Consider the following 25762-nt stretch of genomic DNA (forward strand, 5'->3'; position numbering starts at 1 on the left):
GCCTGATAAGATCTTTGGTTGGGCTGTCACGGTTTAGAGTATGACTCACCTGTCTGGATGCTGGTACGTGTTGCTCCCTGGCACGGGATATCGCCTCTTCGATGGCTTGCAGACACTGATCGACTTCTTCGTACGACTCCGGTAGGACGTCGTAATCGATTGCTGTGTCCACACAGCGCTGATACTGCTGCCAGTTGACACGATGGTTATTTCACTGGGATACTTGAACCCTATTTGCCGAATAACCTACTGCGGCCACCACCGGATAGTGATCCGAGCTCAGTTTCTGATAGGCGATAGGTTGAGAGATGTTATCGCCAATGTTGCTTGATGTCTCTTCGGAGGTCTGCGGCCGAGCCGTCCCTAATGTTGGTTTGCTTGGGGTAGTAGACCGCGATGATGGTGATTGGACCAAGCGATGTGCTCACCTCAACTCCGGTGGATTTGATAGTGTTCAGCTGGAAGCTTGGTAGTAGCCGGCAGCTGATGTTCCGTCTCGCAGCTATGGCCACTCCGCCTCCCCGAGAGCTGCTGCGGTCAAGTCTCACGAGCTGAAAGTCGGGAAGGAAGACGTTCAGCTCGGACTTCAAGTGAGTCTCGGTGATGACGGCTATGTCGATGTGCTGTTCGTTAAGAAAGTCAACAAGCTCGATGTTTTTGCTCTTCAAGGAGCGAGCATTCCAATTTACGATCTTGATGGCTTCACGGTCCATACTTAGTGACAAGGGACAGGGCAGCATGTACCTGTTCAGATCGAGTCTTGCATGTGCGCATGATGATGGGCGGTGGATGAGCCTGGAATTGGCTGGGCCGCTGCAGTAGCGAGACGATGCTGAACTGTCCGACTGTTGGGAACCATTTGTATACTCGCAGGATTGGCTTGTTGGTTGTTGAGTGGAAGCGGGGCTAGGTTCGGAACATGTCGACGGGGCTGGAGAGCGGGGTAGTGGACTTCCGTGAGTACAGGAGGCAAGCGATGATTATGGAGGCAACCGAGCTGGTTGTTGATTGTAGCCTTCCGGCGGATATTAATGAACTCCACTCGCTTGGGACATTCGCGTTTGGAGGCTTGGTGGTTCCCATTGTTTCACTTGACACACGTTGGCTAGATGTCATCATCTTGCTCACAGGACGCAGTTGAGTGAGTTTCAGCACACTTGCCGCAGTTTGCACGTGAAATGCACCAGGAACAACTGATCACGGAAGCTGGTGTTGTGGTTGGAACGCCGGTTCATCGGGAACACTGCCTCAGGCTTGAGCGCAAACCGCTCCAGCTCGGATTTCACCGCGCCTCCAACGACGGTAATCCACGCAAAACTACCTTCAGCGGCTTGATCGATGGCAGATCATGCGTGAAGAAGTCCACGTTGTTGTCCTTCAGGAAACATCCTATTTGTTTGTACTCCTCCAGGCTGGAGCACATGATTTTGGTACCAATGCTGCAAAGTTTGAAGGCACCCAGCGTAGCAACATCATTCACCGTCGTGAAAAGTGGGGAAATCTGCTCTTTTCTTGCAATGGGAACGGCGTCACCATCGCCATTTTCTTCCGAGAGTACTGCATACTGGTTGGCTTGCAGTACTCGTTTTCCGGCGACATCCTGCGACGCACTGGGCTGCTTGATTAGCACCTTCTTTCTTGCCAGAACGCGAGATGGTGGCGACACTTCCACGGCGCAACGCAACAGCACAGAACGAAACAAAATCGAATCGAGAATCCGAGAGAAAATACGGACTAATCAAAATTATCACCGATTGGCTGCAAACAGCGCATTCCCTAACACAGATTTCAAAACCGAATTCGATCCTGTCTCCCTGAACGGTGCTTATTAAATCACCGTGTGTGGTGGTGTCCGGTCGGTCGTCTGCAGTAACAGCAGCAGCAGCAGTGCTTTCGGCTGATAGTATCATTGATAGAAGCAGTTGTGATAGGGATAGAGATAAGTGATAAAGATAGGTGTGAAAATGATAATTGATAGGGATAATTTTGATGTCTGCTGCTGTGTTTACGGTATAATTGCGGATCATCAAACAGATGAAATAATGTATGTGCGCACTTTGCACAAAGGAACCATAACCTCCCACTGGCAACACAGTACTTGTTCGAGTATGGTGTCTGCTACTACTACTACTCAGAGAAAATGGCAAAGGATTATCTCTAGGATCTTCTTCCAATTTATGAATTCATATACATTTGAAGAAACATTTTGCAACTTAGAAGTCGAAATTCTCAAAAATTATAGCAAATACACACATTTTTGTTCATGCTTAAATAATCCTTAGGGAAATAAAAAACTTTTGTCAGGAGGAATTCTAGATCTTTTTTGTCTAACAACTAAAAACTTCGAGAGAAAGGCATGTGGCTCTGAATTGTGGGGCCGAAAATGGTATTTTTTAATTTGGGACCTTGACCATTTCACAGAATATTCATTGGCATAATTAGAGAAGATTGTCAGTTTGATTTTTCGATCATCTAAATCATTTTCGAGATAATTGACTAGATTTTTAATGATCCAACAAAAATGGGGGTGTCCGTGGTTTTTTTTTTTTGAGAAATTTTATTTGTTAAATATTTTTTATCTCATCATGAAAAAATTGGACTCCAAGCAAAACGGTAGGTCGATGTTTTATAGTTTTTCTGTTATCTTTTCCAATGCTTTTAGAAAAATCAAGGCGTATTTATTTTTTTCGGTGCGATGAACTTTTTTTTTCCTTGATTTGTTTTCCGTCGATCTTGTTTTCCGTACTGCGTACCAATGCTACCGACATCAGGGAGGCAGCTTCCACACCAGGACCCTACCTATCGACCCATCAACTCATGAACCGGGGACCAACGGCTTTACTTCCCTTCCGAAGGAAGGCGTGAGATCAGAGATGTTATGCCTCAGAAAATTCCGGTGGCACCGACTGGGATTGAACCCAGGCCTTTTGGGGTGAGAGGCAATCACGCTTACCACTACACCACTGGCGCCTAGCGATGACCTTTACCTTAACGCAGTCGTTATCGTTATGGAATTATCTAAACAAAAAACGTTATTCCATTCTCCGGAAATTTCCAACGCAAGTTCACTTTTCATAAATTTACTTCCGCAGCTGGATGACGAACCGTTATCGTTAACCTTATCTCCTTACTATTTACAGTTTGCAAATTTCGACTGCATGTCTGTGAATTACCTGGGTCGTAAATTTTGCGTGTTAAAGAAAAAAGAACTTAATTCCTAAAACGTTTAAAAGCTCGACTGCCAGGAGCCTCTCAGTTATTGTTCCAAGTCACCTACCGAAATGCAGTTTAAAGTGTCGTTGATCGTCATCTTCGGGATTCTAAGCGTGGCTCTATCGCAGAATCCCAAGGAAGAAGAGTGTGAAGTTCTGGCTGTGGGTCTTCCAGTGCTCACAGTGTGCAATGATTGTTCATCAATGTACATCTGTGGCGACTCAGTATCTACTTATCTTGTGACCTGCGCGGAAGGAACGTATTGTTCGCAGGAGGCAGGACAATTTGCACAATGTGGTGAACTATTACCAGATGGATGTGAAGCCCCTATCCCACCGGAGCCAACCAACCCACCAGAGCCAACCAACCCACCGGAGCCAACCAACCCACCGGAGCCAACCAACCCACCGGAGCCAACCAACCCACCGGAGCCAACCAACCCACCTCAATCTATCCTCTGCACTGGCTTTGGCTTCTACCCGGATCCATCCGACTGCACTGGGTACCACTTTTGTACCGAATACGGGCAACCATCGCAGTTCCAGTCTTGTCTGCCAGACAACATCTTCGATCCCGACTTTATGTCGACTCCGTGCAAGACAATCGTCGATCAATCAGTTGACTGTCTGAAGGTGAACTGTTCCGAAAGTTCGGTGTTCAAAAGCTACGGAACAAGCAGTCGGTACTACGCTTACTGCAGTAAGGATAAAACCACGGATGAAACGATAGTGTCCATGTTCAGGTGTGTTGATGGAACGAGCTTCGATGGGTCACGATGCGCGTTCCAGTGCCCAGGCGAGGGAAATTTTGCCAACGCACTCAGTGATTCCAACTACTATCAGTGCTACTACTCTGACGAAGTGCTTGTCAACCGATTGCTGCCCTGTCCGGGAAGTAGGAAGTTTAACGCAACATTGCAGATTTGCCTATAAGAGGGTTCAAGTTTAATATGTAAGTGTGTAAATGATATATTTTGGTAAGAGTAAAACTAATTACAGATGATTATCGGAAGCATTTTTAATTTATTCGAAACCCGGTTGTAGGTTGTCAGGTGACAGGGGAGGTATATCAATGGTACACAAAATCAAAACGCAGGGGATCTCAAACACTTGTTGACTGTGATCCACTTCGTGAAATTTCCTTAATTCGTCATCCACCGATACTGAAGACAGATATTGTAAAGTGAACCCTACACGATTGCTTTTATTGACAATAATCGTATTGTCAATACATGCTATTTGACGTCAATATATCGAGATTGACAATATTTCTGAATTCACATCATCAATATTATTGTCAATAATTCCCCTTCGCGTCAATATATTGATGCGTGTGGGGTTTGCTTAAGCCTTAAGGGGGTATTCCCAATCTTTTGCCTTTTTTCGGCCTGTTTTTCAATTAATTTTTTTTCAAGGAAAATGAATAGTAATGCGCCTAACTCTTTGGGATTATTGTTTATTGAACATTAAAGTTTACAAATAAATTTTTTTCGACATAAAAAAAAGACATTATTGACGTCACAAAATGGCGGCAAACAGACCCCTGTTCGCCGCAAACGCCTGGACGGGCGAAGACTTTTCTCTGGAACGGCTTCATCTGAAACAGATTTCGTGATGAAATTAATAATCTGCATAAGATTCTCTGGAGCTTCTCCCGTTGGCAGCAAAAAATCTTGCAAATTAACAAAATGGCGGCCATATGAAATAACAGGCGATTTTTAGCCCGCTTTTTTGCAGCTTTAAGGTGCTTCAAACAATGTTAAATGTTAATATTTTTGCCTGAAAGTGGGAGAAGTTCCAAAGAATTTAATAAGGAACAAAATGCGCAAAGATTCAAGTCAATATCTCTTATAGTTTCTGAGAAAAATCTTCGCCCGATAAAAAAATGTGGTTTCGAGAAAAACGCGTTTAAAGTTTTGACTTTAGTTAAAACCATTTGGGGGTTCTTACCATTAGTCAGCTATGCCTGGACACCGAATTCGCTGATCGGAAAACGGCTTGGGGGGATGAAAGTATATAGTCTAAAGTACAAAAAAACGTGAAAAACAAAAATTTGATTTTTTGAAAAAAAAAGATCGGGAATACCCCCTTAAGTGACCAGAAAACGCAAAAATGCATTCAAAACGCAAGGCTTAAAGCTGCTTTAAAAAATCGACAATGGCCTACAAAGTGTAAAATTTGCTGAAAACTGCCGTCGTGTGACTGAGTAAAATTGTATTGTTATCATAAAACTTCTTGAGATTCCAGCTAGACCTGTGCGCCGGTCCATTCATCGGCGGCGGCGGCGGCGTGGAAACCATTTTTGCCTCGACGGTGGTGGTGTAGTGGCGTGACACCGATGACTAGAGTTGCGACCTATCACAATCACGATCTTAAAACAGCTGAAGGTAGTAACGCTTGATACATTCCTATCAATGTGCTTGTCGAAGCACTCTCCGTGACCATTAGACTGATGCAAAATTTGAAAATGGTCTTCAACAAAGTTTTAGCTGAGATAATTTTCAACAAGGTCAGCTATCATTTTCTAAAGTAGAGTGAACTGATAAATTTTGAGATAGATACAAACCGAAATTATGGTTTCTCCATAGTACGAACGAAGTAAAAAGCAACTGGTGAATGCCGTCGTCGGTGGTGATCCATCACCGATCTGGCCATTCCAGTCAATCTCGACACTCATCTGTGCTAGTTTTGAAGCAGTTGCTGCTTTGCTTACTTATGTGAGTGTGTTGGTGAGTGAGCCCAACACCTTCCGTTTTATTTTGCCAGCTTTGTTTGTAACTCACACATTCGCGCGTGCCGAGATGAACATGGAATTCGCAGGCATTGTTTTCATTTTCGCCTGTCGTTTCTGTGAGACCAGAGGCAGGCTACGAAGCGGAATCACGTCGTTCGGAGGAATAAAGCAACAAGAAAAACACGAAACAATCGGAGACGATTAAAAAGCACGCGGCGTCGTTGCGAATCGTTTATTGACATTAATATAGTTCAAAGAGTATGAAAACAAGGTAGTATTTAGTAGTGCGCGATCTCGCGCTGGAAACGGTGAATGACAGAGGGGTGCACCGTTGTATCGCCTAACACTCCTCCTCAACGTAATGCCCTCGGTCAGTCGCCAGTCCGATCATCTCAGCAAAGCGGTTGTGCTTCACCGCCCCAAGCGGCTTCGTGAGGATATCTGCCTTCATCAATTCAGTGGGGCAGTACTTCAGGTTTACCACACCACGCTCAACCAAGTCACGGATGAAGCACTGTTTAGTCTCGATGTGTTTAGACCTCTTACTAATTCTCTCTGACTGCACAAAGCTCAAACACCCTTGATTGTCTTCGTACACCAAGGAAGGGTCTGTCTACTTTTCGCCTAAATCCTGGAGTAGCTGCCTTGTCGACATCACCTCTTGACACGCCTCACCAAGGGCAACGTACTCAGCCTCCATCGATGATAGGCTAACACAGTCTTGTCGTCGGCTCGTCCATGTCACAGCTCCTCCTCCAAAGAACAACACGTATCCAGTCATGGACTTCCTGGTCCTTGGATCACCGGCCCAGTCGGAGTCGGAAAACACTTCCAACTTGCAAGCCGCCTCTCCCCCAAGTCGTAAACGCCAGTCCGCTGTCCCTTTTAAGTAGCGGACAACGCGCTTGGCCGCAGTCCAGTCGCCTTCCTTCGGGGTTTCGAAGCTTCGTCCCAATATAGAAGTACTTGTTGCGATATCGGGTCGAGCACAGGTAGCGATGTACATGAGAGCTCCTACAACGCTCCGATATTTCGTATTGTTGGTGAATTCTTCACCTTTCTCCTCCAGCTTCAGGAAACCGGTATACATTGGAGTCCGCGCAGATTTCGCATTCTCAAGTCCTAGACTTCGAATCAACTTCTGAATGTACTGCTGTACTCCCAAGCTGAACACTCCATCTGCATATCTGCGAATCTCCAATCCCAAAAAGGACTTCGGATCACCTAGCCAGTTCAGTGGCGCTTCAGCTCTTCGTACACCCGTGTAATCTCCTTCTCAACTGCGCATCCGATCAACAAATCGTCCACGTATACGAGGATATACACCTTTCTTCCATTTTGGGTTGCGACGAACAAGCAGGGGTCGGTGGAACTAGCAGTGAAGCCTATTGCATTCAGCACACTAGTCAACTTCTTGTTCCAGCAGCGCGCTGACTGCTTAAGTCCGTAAATGCTTCTGCGCAAACGGCATACCTTCCTCTCTTGTCCTCGCACAGCGCAGCCGGGTGGCTGCCGCATATAAACTTCTTCCTCAATGTCGCCGTATAGATAAGCTGTTTTGATGTCAAGGTGTTTCAAAACCAGCCGATCTCGTCCAGCAATCACCAGTAAGGTACGTAATGTCGAATGGCGAGTAACGGGCGCCAAGATCTCGTCATAATCGACGCTGAACTTCTGCACGTGACCTTGGGCCACCACACGAGCCTTGAAACGTGTCAGCTGTCCTGCTTCATTTTGCTTGACCTTAAACGCCCAGCCGCTTCCTACGACCTTCCGTCCTGCTGGCAGATCCGTAAGTTCCCAGGTACCATTACGCTCATGCGACCGGATTTCGTCATCCATCGCCTGCTTCCAGGAATCACGTTCCGCACACCTGACTGCTTCGTCATAGGACACCGGCTCTTTCACCATTTGCGTGGCTGCACCAACAACAAAATCAGAGTACCGGTCGGGCATTTTTCCCCGATTCTTACGCTTTCCGCTCGTCTCACTCACATGATTCTGATCATCATCGTCACTCATCAAACTGTCATTGTCATTGTCACTCATCGGTTCACTTTTGATTTCCAGGGGATCTTCTGCCGCCTCTGGCTCATCTTCCGGGTATTCTTCACACTCACCAAATTCTTCGTAATTGGACTCTTCGCACTCTTCGCCTGGTACAGGGTCAGCGTCCGGTTGCTCGTTCCCTTCCAGTTGCCGTGCCGATGTGAACGGAATACCGTCCTGTTCTTCCACGCCATCTTCTCCGCCAGCTCGAACATCCACTTCGTTCAACTCTAGAAACCGTGCGTCACGGCTGATGGTGACCTTCTGAGTTGCCAAATCCACGAACCGATAGGCCTTGTGTTGATCCGAATAGCCGATGAACACCAGCTTCTGAGCTTTACTGTCGAACTATCCACGTTTTACAGACGGAATGTGAACCCACGCACTACTGCCGTATACCCGCAAGTGATCCAACTTGGGTTTTCTTCCATGCCACTTCTCGAATGGAGTAGTATCGACCGACTTCGATGGCAGCCTGTTCTGCAGGTAGGCTGCTGTTAGCACCGCCTCACCCCAGAACTGATGGTCCAGCTTCGCATCGAGAAGCATCGCTGTGGCCATCTCTTGCAAGTACCTGTTGCGCCGCTCGGCGACGCCATTATGTTGGGGTGTGTAGGCCGTTGTAAATTGTGCCTTTATCCCCTCAGCAGCGAAAAATTGGCGTACTCGCCCCCACCATCTGAACGTACAATTCGTGGCTTAGTGCCAAACAAGTTTTCTACATACCTGACGTATTCCATCAGTCGGTCGGCTGCCTTAGACTTCTTGCTCAGCAGGTACACGACGGTGTACCGACTGTAATCGTCGATTACCGTCATCAAGAAACGCTTTCCACTCGGTGTTGCGGTGCGTGTTGGGCCACACAAGTCCGTATGTACCAGATCAAGGACCTTTGTTGACTTTCTTTCGGCCGTCTTCGGAATGGCCGATCGAGGCAACTTACCCTCAAGACATACCTCGCACGTGAGGCGGATTCCACAGTCCTTTACCTTAACACCATCAGCAAGATTCTGTTTGCACATTCTCTGAATTACCGTGGGGTCACGGTGCCCAAACCTTCGGTGCCATTGATGCTGGCACAGCTCATTATGCCGAGCATTATTCGCACTTTTCACCACTTCGGACACTTTCAGATGATACATACATCCACGAAGATCACCCCTGGCAACCACTTTTCCAGAATCGTCACAAAAGTCACATTCGTTCTTCACGAAAATCACGTTCAATCCTTTCGCGGTAAGCTTCGGCTGTGCCTCCAGAGCCATCAACACCATACACAATCACTTTGCCGGTCCCCGCAGCCTTCACGGTGCTACCGTTGGCCAGCGCCACGTCCGGAGTGACACTTTCGTCAAGCGAACTAAACCACTTTCGATCGTTGCTCATGTGCGCGGTCGCACCACTGTCAATGACCCAATCACACGTTTGCTTCTGGCCAGCCATGAACAACATAGCACTGGCACACTCCGCGGTGACTTTCTTCGCCTTATGCTGGCTCTTCTCCTTTTCTTTTGGCTCTTTCTTCGCTTGCAGCAACCGACAGTTGCGCCGCAGGTGGCCTTTCTTTTTGCAAAAGAAGCACACCTTTTCCGCGACACTATACGAATCTTTCGCATCACTTTTCATCACGCGCACATCCGAGGATCCACCACCTCGCTCTTTCCGCCTTTCGTGTTCGTCGAGAAGCTTCGATTTGACAAGCTCAGTCGTCAAATCTTCGTCAGAGCGGCTCTCTAATGTCGTTTTCGTTTTTGCGGTGTAGCTACACCGGTGCTACACTGCCGTACACCGAAATATGTTAGGGTGTAGATATAGGATGCACTTTTGTTTACAAACAAATGATGTTGAGCTGTCAAAGACTCGCGCTTATTCCTGCTTACACTACACCAGTGCTACACCGCAAAAGCGAAAACGACATAACGCTGTAACGAGCCCACCGTAGGAATCGGGCAAACTGCGAAGCAGCATTGCAATTTTCATCGGTTGTTCCAGCTTCAAATCAGCGTTCTCCAGCCGACTGAAAAGTTCCTCAACCTCGAACAAGTGGGCTTCCATGCCTCCGCCTTCCAGAAGGTTCAAATTACACAGCTTCCGTAGAAGACTCACTCGAGAGGTGACTGTCACCTTCTCATGATAATCACGAAGCGCTTTCCAAAAATCTTTCGCGTTATCCGCACCCTTCACGAGGCTATACTGACTGTCCTCTATACATAGCCCAATGGTAGCCCTTGCCTTTTTGTCATCCTTTGACCACTGAGGCGTCTCGGGCTCCGGTTTTGGCTCATCGACGACATACCAAAGCTCTTCGCGGATCAGGAGCATCTCCATTCTAAACTTCCATGACTGTCAGTTTTGGTTGTTCAGTTTGGAGAATTTGCTCAACGCTTCCATCTCACACACGAGACACTCTTTTTCGGTCCGGCAAAGCACACGCACACTAATGCACCGCGAATGCACTCGCCGAAGACGAGTCAAATCACGCACAAATTTTGCACCGGGAAAATCGACCGAAAAACACTTATTCCTCGGAACTTCCACCTGGGCCCATAACCTGTGATACCAGAGGCAGGTTACGAAGCGGAATCACGTCGTTCGGAGGAATAAAGCAACAAGAAAAACACGGAACAATAGGAGACGATTAAAAAGCACGCGGCGTCGTTGCGAATCGTTTATTGACATTAATATAGTTCAAAGAGTATGAAAACAAGGTAGTATTTAGTAGCGAGACGGCTAATACATAGGTGTAACAGTCGGAAGAAGTGTTAGTTTGTTTACTTAAATGAACCATGCCCATTTTGTTATGGCATGTTTGCTATACGAAATGCGCCTCGTGTTTATTAGCGAATTTCACATCAAAGATTGATTAATTGAGTAGGAAATCAGTTTGGCACGGCATTTGTGACCAGCATACACCTTCCGGTAGTATGAAACAGGTCAAAAACTGTTCAAATCCGCAGATAAAATTTTTGTTTTGAATTTCTGTATAGCAAAATAGTGAACTTTTCGTGAACATTAACGGCAAAGAACTCACCAACACTGGGAGACTGTGAGTTCCTGCCCACCTGTTCATTTTCCATCGTGATTTAGTAGTGCGCGATCTCGCGCTAGAAACGGTGAATGATAGAGGGGTGCACCATTGTATCGCCTAACAGTTTCGCTTTTTCTCATCATCGTACTGCAGAAGTCCTCACTGTTTTCGATGTGCTTTACATCATCAGCAGCAAGTGTTACATGTTACCTGTGAGCAGCGATCACTCTACCTATCCCTTTATAAATCTGTTCAGTAAATCACTTGGTATTTGTTTTATTGATGTCACGACAAAATTCTCCATAAAGGTGTTTTATCATTGTAAAAGCAATTATGAAACCGTTCGGTTTCAAACGGTATCCAAAAGCATATATTGATGCGTTTTGGTGTCAATGAAGTATATAACAAAACCTTCCACTGTTTACAAATAAAACTTAAAAGATCGATCCGCCTAGAGACAGAGAAAAACATAATCGGGTGGGGCTTTCAAACCCAGATTCACAAGGAAATGTCGAAGGATAATCGAGTGATAATTCTAGCAATGCTGTCGACGGAAGAGGAAAGGAATCCAATCCAGAACTTTTTGGAAGGGCAATTCCGACAAAATCGGTCAACAAAAACAGAGACGACTGAGAGGAGTGAAGTGAATGCGGTTTACGAAGCACTGGAAGCCGTCAAATTAGACGCCTAAAATTGATGGGAATACACAGCATATTGCCAATGGCAGCCTTCTCCAGAAATAACGTTGCGATGATAACCCGAATAGCATCAGTGCCAAACTGGGACTGCGGAGAACTACTGACAGGAAACTCATCCGGAAGAAGGAAAACTTTTCGGGAACGATTGACCTTAACCTGTTCCAAGTTACGTAGACTCACTTCCTGAGTAACTGCTTCCGATAGATGAATTCTAGATAGAGCTGGAATTAGGGCGTAACAGCCTTTGTAAACAATGACATATCTCGTCTAGGACATCTAGGAATTCAAGGTACGCCTACACAAACCAACATATCCATCGGGTAGGCGAAGTCTACCCCTTCTCCTTCTTTGATGTTGATTTGCCAGTGAAAGCCATGGCTTTCGAGAAATCACCGAGATAATTCAAAGCTGTTAATCTGGAATTAGGGAATTAGGCTCTACCTAGAATCGCCCTTATGAAGGATGTCACGCAACTTGTTGATCCAACACTGGAGTAGAACATCGTTGCAATGACCGCACAACAAAACTATCGAAAGATAAACAAATTTTGACATTTAGCTTTTTCCAGGCAGCTTTACCACCATTAATGCCATCATAAAACTAAACGGAATAGGATCAAGCAAAATGGCTTCAGATATAACCAATTTAGTCTGTTAATCATCTTCATAGAAGCCGCATTAAAATCTTTTGCATTTGTTAGCGATATGTCTCGCCTCATGTCCAATCACTATTCGTTAAACGCTCACTTGTTCCGTGTTGGGCTGGGGGACAGCAATCTCTGTGAATGTGGACAAGGTGTTACCAAGACGCCGATCATATTATCTGGTCTTGTGCTGAGCATCGTGGAGTCAGATCTGAGCTGTACGATTCCCTTCGGGCTCGAGGTAGACAACCTAATGTTTCAGTTTGGGATATTTTGGCTAGACGCGATCTGGAGCTTATGAAACTCAAATATGTTTACTTTAAGAATATTAACCTTAGATTGTAAGGTTAAGGCCCCGTAACGTGGGTAGATCACCTTTTCGTGGTACGTTACGGGATGTAAGATCTACCACCGATTCCTAGTCCTGACCACTTCAAACTAGGGAACAGGATTTTTCAGTAATCCAAGGAACACATCTTAGTCCTTGTTACTTTTTATGCCATGTTGATAGTAACAAGACAAGACTCGACTCGGATGGTAAAGAGAGATGAAAAAACCGATTTGTACCTTCCTTAAAAGTTGTCCTAGCTCGCTATTCTAATATCTATATACAATCTTCACACTGCCGTACTCTAACGGAACTATCAACTCTATGCTTTCATCTACTCCATCTATCGTATAAAAATTACCACTACAGTCTGTTATTTGAAATTAGCATCTTCAACTATGTAAATCGTTGACTTCACGTAGAAGTAATACTAAAACATATAGTCAAAGTAGTGAATCTATGTTTTTGCCCAAAAAAATCTTTTCATCTTTGTTATTTTTTCCAGAAAATCTGTGATGATATCTGTGATGATAATTCGAAAAAATTTCTTTGAAAAGTGATTGAGCCATTTTTTCTAATAGAGACGAAAAATAGATTTCAATATATGTATCATAAATTGCTTATGATTTGGCAAAAAAGAATACCTCTGACAGTTCTCATTCTCATTTCTAATTCCGCAAAAAAGACATGGAATCGAGGAAACGTGCAAGGACTGAAAATCGATGTCTGACGACATTTTGAAATTCAAAATGGTGGCTTCCGGTTTCTGCAACTCAGGAAAACACTGTTAAATACCTCACAATATGGGTATTTCTTTAATCGATGTGACGTGTAGGGACCGGAAAACGATGTATGACGTCATTTTGAAACCCACACTGTTCGAAAAAGTAGTGTAAATTTCTGTTCAATATGATGTACATAAATGGAGCGTCACATATCATATACGTTTACATTATATCAGGCGTAACATTTTATAACGGCACAAACGCATTTGTAAACATACTTTATAAGGCTCTGTACACGCGAACCAAAGTACGCCTACGCTAAGCAATACCAATACGCAAAAGGTGAGAGTTGCCCCTATCCGATGATGTTGTTGGTTTGCGTGAGCGTACTTCGATTCGCGTGTAAAGGGCCTTAAAAAATTAGTTTACAAAAGGGGGAGAGTTAGCTCATCGATTCTTTCGGTTCGCCTCCTAGCATCGTGCTATAAGGTACCAGGCGATAACCAGGGTAGTTGATCGATAGCTCGATGGCGTCATTTCGTTGACGTCTGCAATGGGAAATTCTCATAGCAGGCGTTGACGATGGGACGTTGTCAAGTTGTTGAATAGCAACTATCGTGGTAACTCACCGATTACCTGTCGATCTGCCAAATTTGGAAAGACGTCTGCATTGAATTGTCTCATATAATAATGTTCCGCCCACTATATCACGAGAAATTGCGAGTAGCTGAGTAGAATGGAGATAAGTTAAGCATTGGGTACAGGACCAAGTCTCCCCTGGGTGGTGCCAAAAGATGAGTGCAATAGAGACATCAAGTTGCCATAAGGCACGGAATAAGACTATTGCATGGCTGGGTAGTCAAAGTCTTCCATTCGTTAGTCATTTCAGGTGGATTAGAACAGGTTTAGGTGGGCGTTGGCCAGATTTGGATTTTTCAGATGTAATCCTGGATAGGACCCTGTCATTGAACGTCGCGTGAAAGTGGAACTTAATGAAGGCCTAAGTACTTTTTCGTAGTTTTTAGTTTTCGGATTTGAAAGATCGTCGGTTACAGTGGCCTACTTACTGAGCAGAAAAACGCGGTCCCAGGTCCTTACATATCAAAGAGATTTATGGTAAAATCGCTTGTGTATCGTGTATTTTGCGAAACTCGTTATTGTCGTTGGTTCCGGGTTTGAATGGATACACAAATTTGAGCAACGGTATTATGTGATATGAGGGGCTCGGTGGCCTTAGAGCAACCGTTTTTGCGTACTTAGCAGAACATCATGAGTCTAATCTCAGGCCCATCCACATTCAAGATTCGTCAATCGTTTTATTTGTTAATATGACTACATGGTAATAACAGCAACTCGGTGATTAAAAAGGTGCTCGTCTGCCTAGTGGCAAACGTTTTTGCTTACTGAGCAGAAGACCGTGGGTTTAGTCCCAAGCTCCTTCGCGTTATATGATCGTTAGGACATCAATTCAGGTTATCGCTTACCAAAACGAACCCTGCTGCAAACCCAACCCTCTTATCCAACATCCCAGTGATTCCTCGTGGAAGTGCAGAGGTGTTCTCGGCTTCCATCAAAGCGAGTGTCATGTCAACACAATCCTTCCCATTCCTTTCTTGACCTGTGTTCGGGCGCGGCCGGCGCTGGTATTGCCTAATTTAAGATCACCAGTTATTACACATTGAGGATGATTGCTAGTCCCAAGCATCGTCTATTGGTTCTCTGTGTAATTACAGCTGATCTGGCAATAACAGAGTAGCAACCGTGGGCGGTCAATCAAGCTCAAGCTCAAGCTTAAAAAATTTGTTTACAAAAGCTTTTGTGCCTTTATCAAATGTTATGCCTGATATATCATGTAAAGTTCTGATACATTTAATGCAATGTAGCTAATATTGCATTCAAAAGCCCATCTTTGTATACAACATTGTTTACAAAAATGAAATGAAATACAAGTTTACGCGAATGAATGTTTACATCACAATTAAAATTCAGAATTTTTATTTGTGCAATATGGTGGCTTCTGCTTAGAGAAAAACTGGGAAATATTGTCAAATACCCCATAATATCGGTATTTTTAGAATCGGAACACCGTGTACGGACCGGAAATCGATGTCTGGCACCATTTTTTAATTCAAGATAACAACTTCCGATTAGAGAAAAACAGGTAAATACTGCCAAATACCCCACAATATGGGTATTTTTAGAATTGGGATGACGTGTAGGGACCGGAAATCAATGTCTGACGCCATTTTGAAATCCAAGATGGTGACATCCGGGAAGAGAAAAGCTGGGAAATACTGTCAAATACCACACAATATGGGTATTTTTGGAATCGGTATGACATGTGGGGATCGAAAATCGATGTCTGACGTTATTTTTAAATTCAAGATGGTGGCTTCTGGCTAGAAAAAAAAACTGAAGAAAAAAAACTGGCGTCATCACGATTCCAAAAATACCCATATTGTGCGGTATTTCACAGTATTTTTCAGTTTTTTTCTAACCAGAAGCCACCATCTTGGATTTTTAAATGGCGTCAGACATCGATTTCCGGTCCCTACACGTCATCCCGATTCCAAAAATATCCATATTGTGGGATATTTGACAGTATTTCCCATCTTTTGTCTAACCGGAAGCTGCCATCTTGGATTTAAAAGTGGCATCAGACATCGATTTCCGGTTCCTACATGTCACCACGTCACCAAAAATACCGGTATTGTGAGCTATTTGACAGTATTCTCCAGATTTTATATAACCGGAAGATGCCATATTGGATTTCAAAATGGCGTCACACATCGATTTTCGGCTCCTAAATGTCACCACCGAATCCGTGGTTGATATTCTATACACCCGAGCCGGCCCCAAACTCGTTTACACGTGTAAACGGTGCTGATGGATTCGGTTGTGTTTTCGAAACCGAGGCCCGGTTTTGGTTTCAGTTTCGTTTACCGTGTAAATGAAATGAAAACTTTACACGGTGTGCACCACTCGTTCACACGTGTTGCGATTTTGAGGACCGTACCAGTACATGTGTGTACCAAGGTGGCTTTCAAATACGAACAGTCGTCGCCTACCTCGCATAACTGATTCCAAACGTAAGCAAGCCATAAGAAACCTACAGCGTTTGTTTACGTTTGGAACCAGTTTCATACAAGAATGATCAGTAGGCTGATTTGACAGCACGTCCCCCCCCCCCCAGGTGTGTACCGGTTGGTTTTCTTTTCCACCACTGCTTACACTGCATGTGAGTCACATGATACACTTGGTCGCATAACCCCATAAATTCGATGTGGTCTTCGTCCGGTTTCACTGTTTTGGCACAGCGGTCGCACGCACTTGTACCATAGAGGTAACTCTAAGACCACTGGGTCCCGAAGAAAATCATTATTATTTTTGGCTCACTCAGTACCAGAACAACGGTCCCAAGCAGTCCCAAGCTATTTCACTCACCCCTGCATGTTCTGCATGAATCCACACACCCCTGATGTTATCTGTCAAACTTTCATAGCGAATCGAAACAAACATAGTGTAGTAATAGAATTTCAACTAGAATAGGGTACGTTAATCGTTTGCTTGGAACCAATAGGCTACTAAAGTGGTGAGCCAATTTAAAATCGTTAGTTTCGTATTGATTGTTGCTTGTACCACAAACGAAGTGACAGACGGAGCGGCTCGAAAACTTTGGTGACTAAGCTGCTATTGCAATTTTTCAGTGTACCACATGGCGATACTACCAACAATTAATACGAAACTATCGATTTGAAATTGGCTCACTACTTGACAAGCCTATTGGTCCCAAGCAAACGATTAACGTATCCCATTCTTGTCGGAATTCTAGTACTACACTATGTTTGTTTTGATTCGCTATGAAAGTATGACAGATAAAATGAGGTGTTCGTGGATTTTACTATGTTTCGAGGGGTGAATCGATTAGCTTGGGACCGAAGATAGTACCAGAGCTGAGCCAAAAAATTTAGCACATTTCTTCGGGACCTTCTGGTCTTAGAGTTACCATTATGATACTACCATAGAGGTAACTCTAAGACTAGAAGGTCCCGAAATAACGTGCTCAACTGGTACTCTCTTCGGTCCCAAGCTAATCGATTCACCCCTCAAAACATAGGAAAAACCAATAACCCCTCATTTTACCTGTCAAACTTTTATAGCGAATCAAAACAAACATTGCGTAGTACTATAATTTCGACTACAATGGGATACGTTAATCGTTTGCTTGGGACCAATAGGCTAGTCAAGTAGTGAGCCAATTTAAAATCGTTAGTTTCGTATTGATTGTTGATACTACTACCATAGAGGTAACTCTAAGATCACTGGGTCCCGAAGAAAATCATTATTATTTTTGGCTCACTCAGTACCAGAACAACGGTCCCAAGCAGTCCCAAGCTATTTCACTCACCCCTGCATGTTCTGCATGAATCCACACACCCCTGATGTTATCTGTCAAACTTTCATAGCGAATCAAAACAAACATAGTGTAGTAATAGAATTTCAACTAGAATAGGGTACGTTAATCGTTTGCTTGGGACCAATAGGCTACTAAAGTGATGAGCCAATTTAAAATCGTTAGTTTCGTATTGATTGTTGATACTACTACTGGATTGTACCATAGAGTTAACTCTAAAGGGCCACCCACATTAGATCCGTTTGCGTTGCGTTGACGTAAATTTGACATTTAGACAATAGATTTAGCTGTCACTTTGCCGCAACGCGTCCGATCCGGATCTAATGTGCGTGGGCCTTAAGACCAGAAGGTCCCGAAGAAACGTGCTCAACTTTTTGGCTTAGCTCTGGTACTCTCTTCGGTCCCAAGCTAATCGATTCACCCCTCAAAGCATAGAAAAATCCAGTAACCCCTCATATTATCTGTCAAACTTTCATAGCGAATCAAAACAAACACAGTATAGTACTAGAATTTCGACTAGAATTGGGTACGTTAGTCGATTTGCTTGGGACCAATAGGCTAGTCAAGTAGTGAGCCAATTTAAAATCGTTAGTTTCCACCGGTTGCTATTACTGAATCCAGATGTAGGTGGCGTGTCGAATTTTAGACGAACGATCGAAAGGTGGATTTGGCTAAAGAGCCTGAATTTATAAAGAGGCGACATCTTATTCATTTCACAGGTATTCTGGTCGATTGTTCCAATTTTGACATGTCGTCTCTTTATAAATTCAGGCTCTTTAGTTTTTGCAACATCACTAGCACAACAAACAGAAAATTCTATATTGATGACTGGCAAATTGCCGGCGCCAGTGGTGTAGTGGTAAGCGTGACTTCTTTCTCACCCCAATGGGTCTGGGTTCAATTCCAGCCGAGGTCGGTGAGATTTTTCTGAGGCATAAAAATATCTGGTAACGTATTGGCGATCTAACGATAGCGCTCGTGGTAAATAGGAGGAATAGAAGAATGATGATGGTTTCAAAATTTTGCACGGTGAGGTATAGGAGGGAAATCCTAAGAAGCATTTAATATCCGTAAAAAAAATATTTATTATTTTTTTTACTACTGCTACGGGGGAAGAAACCTGAAAAGCTACCCGATAGACCTATTATTTTTTAAATTTTATTATTAGTTTTCGTTTAGGTCTACAGATTTCAATTTTTTTTAAACCCCGTATACATGATGAAATTTATAAAAATATACTTTATTCGTAAAATAAAAGCATTTTAATATCATTCTCGCATTCCTCGCCGTGCAAAACTATGAAACCATCATCATTTTTACTAGTTCTCCTATTTGTCACAAGCGGTGCTTTATGTCATCGTTAGATCGCCAATTCCTTCGGAAGGGAATTATTGCCGTTGGTCCCGGCCCATGTGTGTTGTGATTGGGTGCGATATCCTACGCAGGTGTGGAAGCTGCTTTCCTGCACATTCGATTGCCGTCAATAAATGAAAGTCGATGTCTGTCGGTGATTGGCATTAGATTTCGGAACAGAGACTGATGATAATTAAAGGAAAGAAGAAGAAGATGAAGAAGAAGATGAATAAGAAGAATAAGAAGAAGAAGAATAAGAAAAAGACTGGCAAATTTCACATCACCAAATATACGGTAAAACTAAATAAAGTCAACACGAATCAACTGATTTCCACTTTCCACGTAAATTCAAAGAACTAGAGTTTACAGAGGTACACGAATAACTTCAGTGAAGTGTCTTTGAAAAGACTAAAATAATCAAAAACCCAATATTGTTGAGGGAATTAATATCTGTAACTGTAACCAGCTCGTTTTGTTCGCGAATCTGGTTCGAGAAAAAAAAAAGCTTTTACGTAAGCTCCACTCAATGGGATTATCCCTGCTCCCAATAAAGAATAAAGACTAGAAGAAATCCATTATTGCTTCGATACATCCCCCTGTAGAGTAATTTGGGGCAAAAGTCCGCATAGGCCTTTTTGAAATGCTCGAACATGGAAACCTAGCCACACTGTATGGGTTCGACACATCATTCGACCAGCTGATTGCAGGTGTAAACATAAGTGATTTGAACGTAGTGGCGTGAAGTTATGAGGTAATTTGTGTTTTGTGCAGTTTTGATCTAATTTTCAACATTTTGGGGATTATGTTTTGATCATTTAAAGTTTAGAAAAAAATGGGTATAAAAATGCTAAAAATATATTTACTCTATGATTGTTTGAGAGGTGCAGTCTTTCCGTTCAAACAGTTTCATATGTTTTGTAATAAATCGAATCATTGATAAAACTGCATGTGGGGCAAAAGTACGCAGCAGACGTTGCCAAAAGTACGCACAGGATGTCGCATTGAAATGGTAATGTTTTCGTACAGGAACAACAAGCGCAAAACCAGTCGGCAGAAATGCACTTCCCAGATGCTCGAAACAGCTCAGCAAAGAGTCCGGGATGGCATTTCGAAGCGGCAGGTTGCGCTGGATCTCGGAATAACGGAAGGAGCATTGAGGAAAAGGTTGAAACTGGTGAGTAAAATCAAGTACCAAATGAAATTATCTTAACAGTGATAATTGAATTCCTGTAGGGATTTACCAATCAGCGCCTTGGACGGTTCATGCCAGTATTTACAACCGAGCAGTCTGAAGAACTTGCCAGTCACTGCAAGGACCACGACAAGGCATTCTACGGTATGACACTCAACGATTTACGGAGCCTTGCGTTTCAGTTTGCAGAAGAAAATAACATTCCGCACGAGTTCGATCGGACTTCGAAGATGGCAGGAAGGGATTGGGCGGCGAGATTCATGAAGATTCACCTTCTGTCTTTGCAAACGCCTCAACAAACCAGTCTGGCCCGGATCATGGGATGTAACAAGCAACAGATCAAGGCATTTTTCGCGAATCTGTCCGAACTGAAACAGCAGCATAAATTTCCTCCACACCATCAGTACAATATGGATGAAACTGGCATGTCAACTGTTCCGAATTGTCCGCCGAAAGTCATTACTAGTACAGGTAAAAAAGCTGTTAGCAAAGTGAGCTCTGCTGAACGGGGAGAATTGACGACGGCTGTATGCGCTATGAGTGCATCCGGGAACTATGTAGCACCGGTTCTAATTTTCAAGCGGAAGCGGCAAAATCCACAGCTGTTGAATGGAGCTCGCCCAGCAACAATTATGCTTGTTTCGGATACAGGGTACAGGGTCTTTCGTTCAATAGTTAACTTACTAAAAAAGTTAAGTGCGTACTTTTGCCCCGCATTACTCTATATTTGTAAATCTCCGACTTGGTTCGTTCACATTTAAAAAAATTATACCGAGTGTTTTGCTTGCCTAATTTTACAGATTACGATTCTCACGAGAAAAAAAAACCACTTTATCAGCTCATGATAACAAATTAGTGCACTAGGTCTTTCGGATTGCCCCCTTCCCCTAAAAAGTAGCACAGCGTACCTTCATTAAGAAATGCAGTGTTTCATGGTTTGCTTCAAATGCAATCTTATATTTGACTAGTTTCGTGTAATAACAAAAAATCATCTGATATGAGATGGGATCAAGTTTATAAAAGCAATGCCACAATTCTTTCACACCACAGTTCAGTGGCACTTGGATCGTCGAAAATGAACTCCGTAGAAATGCTGATCGTACTTGGAGTAGTCCTGAGCATGGTAACATAATCCATTCAAGTTGGCGTCTATAATTTTGATCAAATCCATTGATTTTCCCCAGGCCATTAGATCAAACTCGCTTCAAATCTCGGGCAAAACTTTTCTTCCCGGAATATTGCAACGAGCCATCACCAATGACATAACCTACCAAAATGTACCGCCATGTGATGGAACCCGTCAAGTGATTTGTACTGGTTGTCGATCTATCAAGATTTGCCTGGGACTTACGGAAGCCAACAATCCAACTCAGCCGTGTCCTACGGACATCCCGTACTGTGACTCGGTACAGGGTGCCTGTTCAGCACTTCCGGACGACAGTCTGGCTCCATGTTCGACCGCTGGCCCAGCTAATCCATCGGCATTGTTTTTCTGTACCGGCAAAGGAATATATCCGGATCCTTACTCGTGCTTGGGATATTACTACTGCGAAGAGGAAGGCGTCATTGGAAATTTTTATGAATGTCCCCCCGATTATAGGTACAACGTAAAGGTCCAGCTGTGCCAACGCGTTCCAAATCATTGCAAGCCGGAAGCATGCAAACCGCTCAGTTGTTCCCAGACGGAACCCATGTTCAAGGCGTTCCCTTACGATGCCAAGTACTACTACTATTGCCAGTACGACATGACGGATGTCACGAAACCTCCACGGATCTTGATGGTCGCCTGCGACGAGGGTGCTAGTTTCGATCCGAGTAGCAAGAAGTGCGTTTTCAAATGTCTGCGGGAGGGATTGTTTGCCAAATCTTCCAACCTTAATATGTACTACCAGTGCTACAAGACGAGCAACAGAAAGCTGATCTACATTGAGCGTACCTGTTCGATATCGGTACAGGTGTTCGACGATGTGCAGAAAGTGTGCGTGACGGATCCGATGCTGATGGTGAGGAAATAACATCGAGGGTGGTTCTTCGAAACGAGAGTGGGGAATTTAGTAATGTGATGTAAGCAAAACAATATAGGACGCGCCACTCCATTCATGTAAAAAAAACATCTATTTCTCGAACATTACTCAAACCAACGGATGGGCTTTTGTAAACAATGACTTCATAACATCAATTTATCGAAACTCATAGCTCTACCACGCAAACAAACAACACCATCAGGAAAGTGGAGATTCGATAAACTGGCGTTTGAAGTCATTGTTTACGTTGGTTCGAAAATTCACTCGAGATTTAACCTTTTAAAACTAGTTTCGTGACAAGATAAATTGTAAGATAAATAAACCAATGAGAACAACATTCATTCATCTTCGATATTCTACAACCGTCACCAGATTTACCGGGTTCACTGACCCAGATATCCATATCCATTAGCTTTGGATCCATGTCATTTGTGTTGAGGTGCGAAATTGAATACATCGCGGCATTGCTATTCTAATCGCGGGTGTTTGAATTTGTTGGACAAACGTGCTGAGATTGGTTGTCGGAAATTCCGTCGAAAGCGTTTTGGTTCAAATGTTTGAGTATCTCGTGATTTGCTCAATCATGAATAGTAACGGTATTGTCACAGTAGGTGTGAAATTTGATTTTGTTAGGAATCAACTTTGAGTGAAGTATTCAATAATATGTTTACTATGTTGAGGAGACCTTTGAATTGGGCTAAATTGAACCGTTCAACAACTGCTGCTCCCCATCTGGAGCTATGACCAATTGCATATTATCTTTTCGAAATTCAGCTATACCTAAAGTGAACCCTACACGATTGCTTTTATTGACAATAATCGTATTGCCAATACATGCTATATTGACGTCAATATATCGAGATCGACAATATTTATGAATTCACATCATCAATATTATTGTCAATAATTCCCCTTCGCGTCAATATATTGATGCGTGTGGGGTTTGCTTAACACCACAATCCAACATGACATGCAATTCGATTCAATGATGCCGTATCTTATTTGAAAAACCTCTAGAAGTGGTCAATCTGGTCTCATAATTCCCACACAGTTGGGTTGGTAAGGCAAAGTTCGCCATCGTGTCGTCAAATGACATTTTTTTTTGCTATTGACTCAAATAACCGGTTTTCTTTTTCTGTGGTAATTTTCATCAATCCATTGTACATGGTAAGCTCCACTATTCTTAACTCGAGTGTGCAAATAAGCCCTAGCATTAGAAAATAATCATCATGATACATGACGTGAAATTAATTTGTATCGAAGAAGCTATCAATGCCGGTGTCGGCCTAACGAACGAAGAGCTCCACGACCAAATCCGAGAATTCTTCACCATAGAAGAAACAAATGTCTCTGTACGCGCACTTCCAGAGTCCGAAATGGATCGTCGAGCAACGGAACTACTGAAAACCACCAGAGTTCGAGTCGAAGGTGGTTACGAAACGGGTCTCCTTTGGAAAAAGGATGACTTCCAGTTCCCGAACAGCAAGAGGATGGCAATCAAGCGTCTTGACCACCTAGAACGCCGTCTAAAAAAGAATCCAGTCATCGAGCAAAATGTGAGGTTGCAGATAGAAGAATACTAAAGGAAGGGTTATGCCCACAAAGCTTCACTTGTCGAGTTGGCAAAGGCAGACCCACGGAAGGTTTGGTATTTGCCTCTGAATTACGTTCTTCACCCGAAAAAGCCGAACAAGGTCCGGCTTGTCTGGGACGCTGTAACCGTTTGTTACAAAACATGTTCGATTTTTAATTTGTGCATAGTTGTTAAATGTACCGTCACGTCTCTTAAAGTTATTTGGCGTTGGATTAGTAGGGTTAGTAGTCGTTGTAAAAAAAATGTTAATTTGTTAGTAGGATTGATTGTTTTTAAATTTGAAAATTATATAAAACCGTACAACAGTACAGTGGGTATGAGTATTCTACCAGTGGGTACAACAACATTCGGGCGAAACTACGAATTCAAAATGGGTGGAAAATAACGTCTAACAAGGAGAGCAATGGGATGGGAAAAGCGCGAAGGAAAACCGCCATTCCTTAATCAGTATCTGGCGTTCGTGTGCTTCGGACCGTTAAAACCAAGTGTCCTCAAAGTAATAAAAGACCTTTTTGTGGTACGATTCGGTACAGCGCCATTTTGTGAACCAACCGACTAAGTCGGTCAGGAAGCACACGAGTCGGATTATTGGTCCTTAGTGGCTATTATCCTAACAGTAAAGGACATCATTTCGATTTGGCATTGCAAGGTCAAAATCGCCGCATTCCTCGGGCCAAGGCGGCTCTAAACGCAAAAGAGGACCCCTCTCAGCAGAGTCACTCCGGCCTTGCCTGGACTCTGGTGATTCTCGTCAACGAGGGTAGACGCCAGGAGACCGCAGATCGCCATCGAGTTAAGTCGATATGTTGTTACAACATCACCACCCTGTCAGGCTTGATTCGCCCGACGTCAAGCTCGTCGTACGTAGGATCATCGGCGAGCGCTCGCACATCGGCAGAGTAGTCTTCGGCAGAGCAGAATCAACGGCAGCAGTTTAGTACCGGTACGTCAAACCCCCAAAAACCCACTGTACATCCATAAAATTCAATAGAACTATTAGAAATCCAATCCACACCTGCTATAGTTTTTATTAATAAATAATAGTATACACCCTTTGATTACTGTGTCATTTAAACTTTCCATAGCTTTTAGTCAGGTGACAGTACTGAACGTTAAGATCGCGAAGCCCCTCCAGATTACCCAGTAGTAAGCCGACCTTGAGACACAGCTCGAGAGGTTTCTTGCTACTGAGTTTTTTTTTACCGGGATACAGACAGTAGAGTTACACTTGGCGCCCAACTACAACACACGAAAGGTAATCGGAGGACCGAGTAGAATTTAAAAATCTAAGGATTTTTCATCAGGCGGTAGGAGAATACGCGTACTACGTGTAAGCGTAGGATCCGTGCACTGCTCTTCACCATTCAAAGTTTACTAATTTCCTTTTTCAAAATTGATAGACTGTGGCCTAAGTTGGTGTGATTTGGAAAAAAAAGCGCTTTAAAATCACAGCGCCAAAAAAAAATTGAAGTTAAAATTTCTTTAAAAAAAAAAAAATCGAGAAAAATAAGATACAAAATAACCTAAGTAACACAAAGCTGAATTAAATTGAACTAAAAAGGTCCTGAATTGAACACAAAACACACAAAACAAACAAAAAAACAAAATTTTCTACATTTATTTACGTTTTAGTTTCTACTCTATTTTATAATTTTTACGTGTAAATATTTTATTTATTTTTTTAATTTAAACTGAATTTTCCTAGTGATAGTTGAGCTTTGAATTAGTATATATTATTTGCCATAATGGATTCTGAATTTTTGTTGCA

The 25762-nt window shown here is 43.3% G+C and overlaps 2 protein-coding genes across 2 annotated transcripts; one reads left to right on the top strand and one right to left on the bottom strand.

Annotated features, from left to right (window-relative positions):
- Nucleotides 1-3281: 3281 nt before the first annotated feature.
- LOC135711640 (uncharacterized) lies at nucleotides 3282-4145 on the top strand. Its single transcript, XM_065234510.1, has one exon. The coding sequence runs from the start codon at nucleotides 3282-3284 to the stop codon at nucleotides 4143-4145; it is 864 nt and encodes a 287-aa protein (XP_065090582.1).
- Nucleotides 4146-6559: 2414 nt separating this feature from the next.
- LOC135711641 (uncharacterized) lies at nucleotides 6560-7036 on the bottom strand. Its single transcript, XM_065234511.1, has one exon. The coding sequence runs from the start codon at nucleotides 7034-7036 to the stop codon at nucleotides 6560-6562; it is 477 nt and encodes a 158-aa protein (XP_065090583.1).
- Between the last annotated feature and the right edge of the window lie 18726 nt (nucleotides 7037-25762).

The sequence above is a fragment of the Ochlerotatus camptorhynchus genome, unplaced genomic scaffold, assembly GCF_037179485.1.
Source record: "Ochlerotatus camptorhynchus isolate MF236.1 unplaced genomic scaffold, CSIRO-AGI_Acam_v1.1 ptg000434l, whole genome shotgun sequence".
In the NCBI taxonomy this organism is placed as follows: domain Eukaryota; kingdom Metazoa; phylum Arthropoda; class Insecta; order Diptera; family Culicidae; genus Ochlerotatus; species Ochlerotatus camptorhynchus.

Bases quoted from the DNA above. Each gene is read 5' to 3' on its own strand.
- LOC135711640 (XM_065234510.1), top strand. From the start codon at position 3,282: ATGCAGTTTAAAGTGTCGTTGATCGTCATCTTCGGGATTCTAAGCGTG.
- LOC135711641 (XM_065234511.1), bottom strand. From the start codon at position 7,036: ATGTATACCGGTTTCCTGAAGCTGGAGGAGAAAGGTGAAGAATTCACC.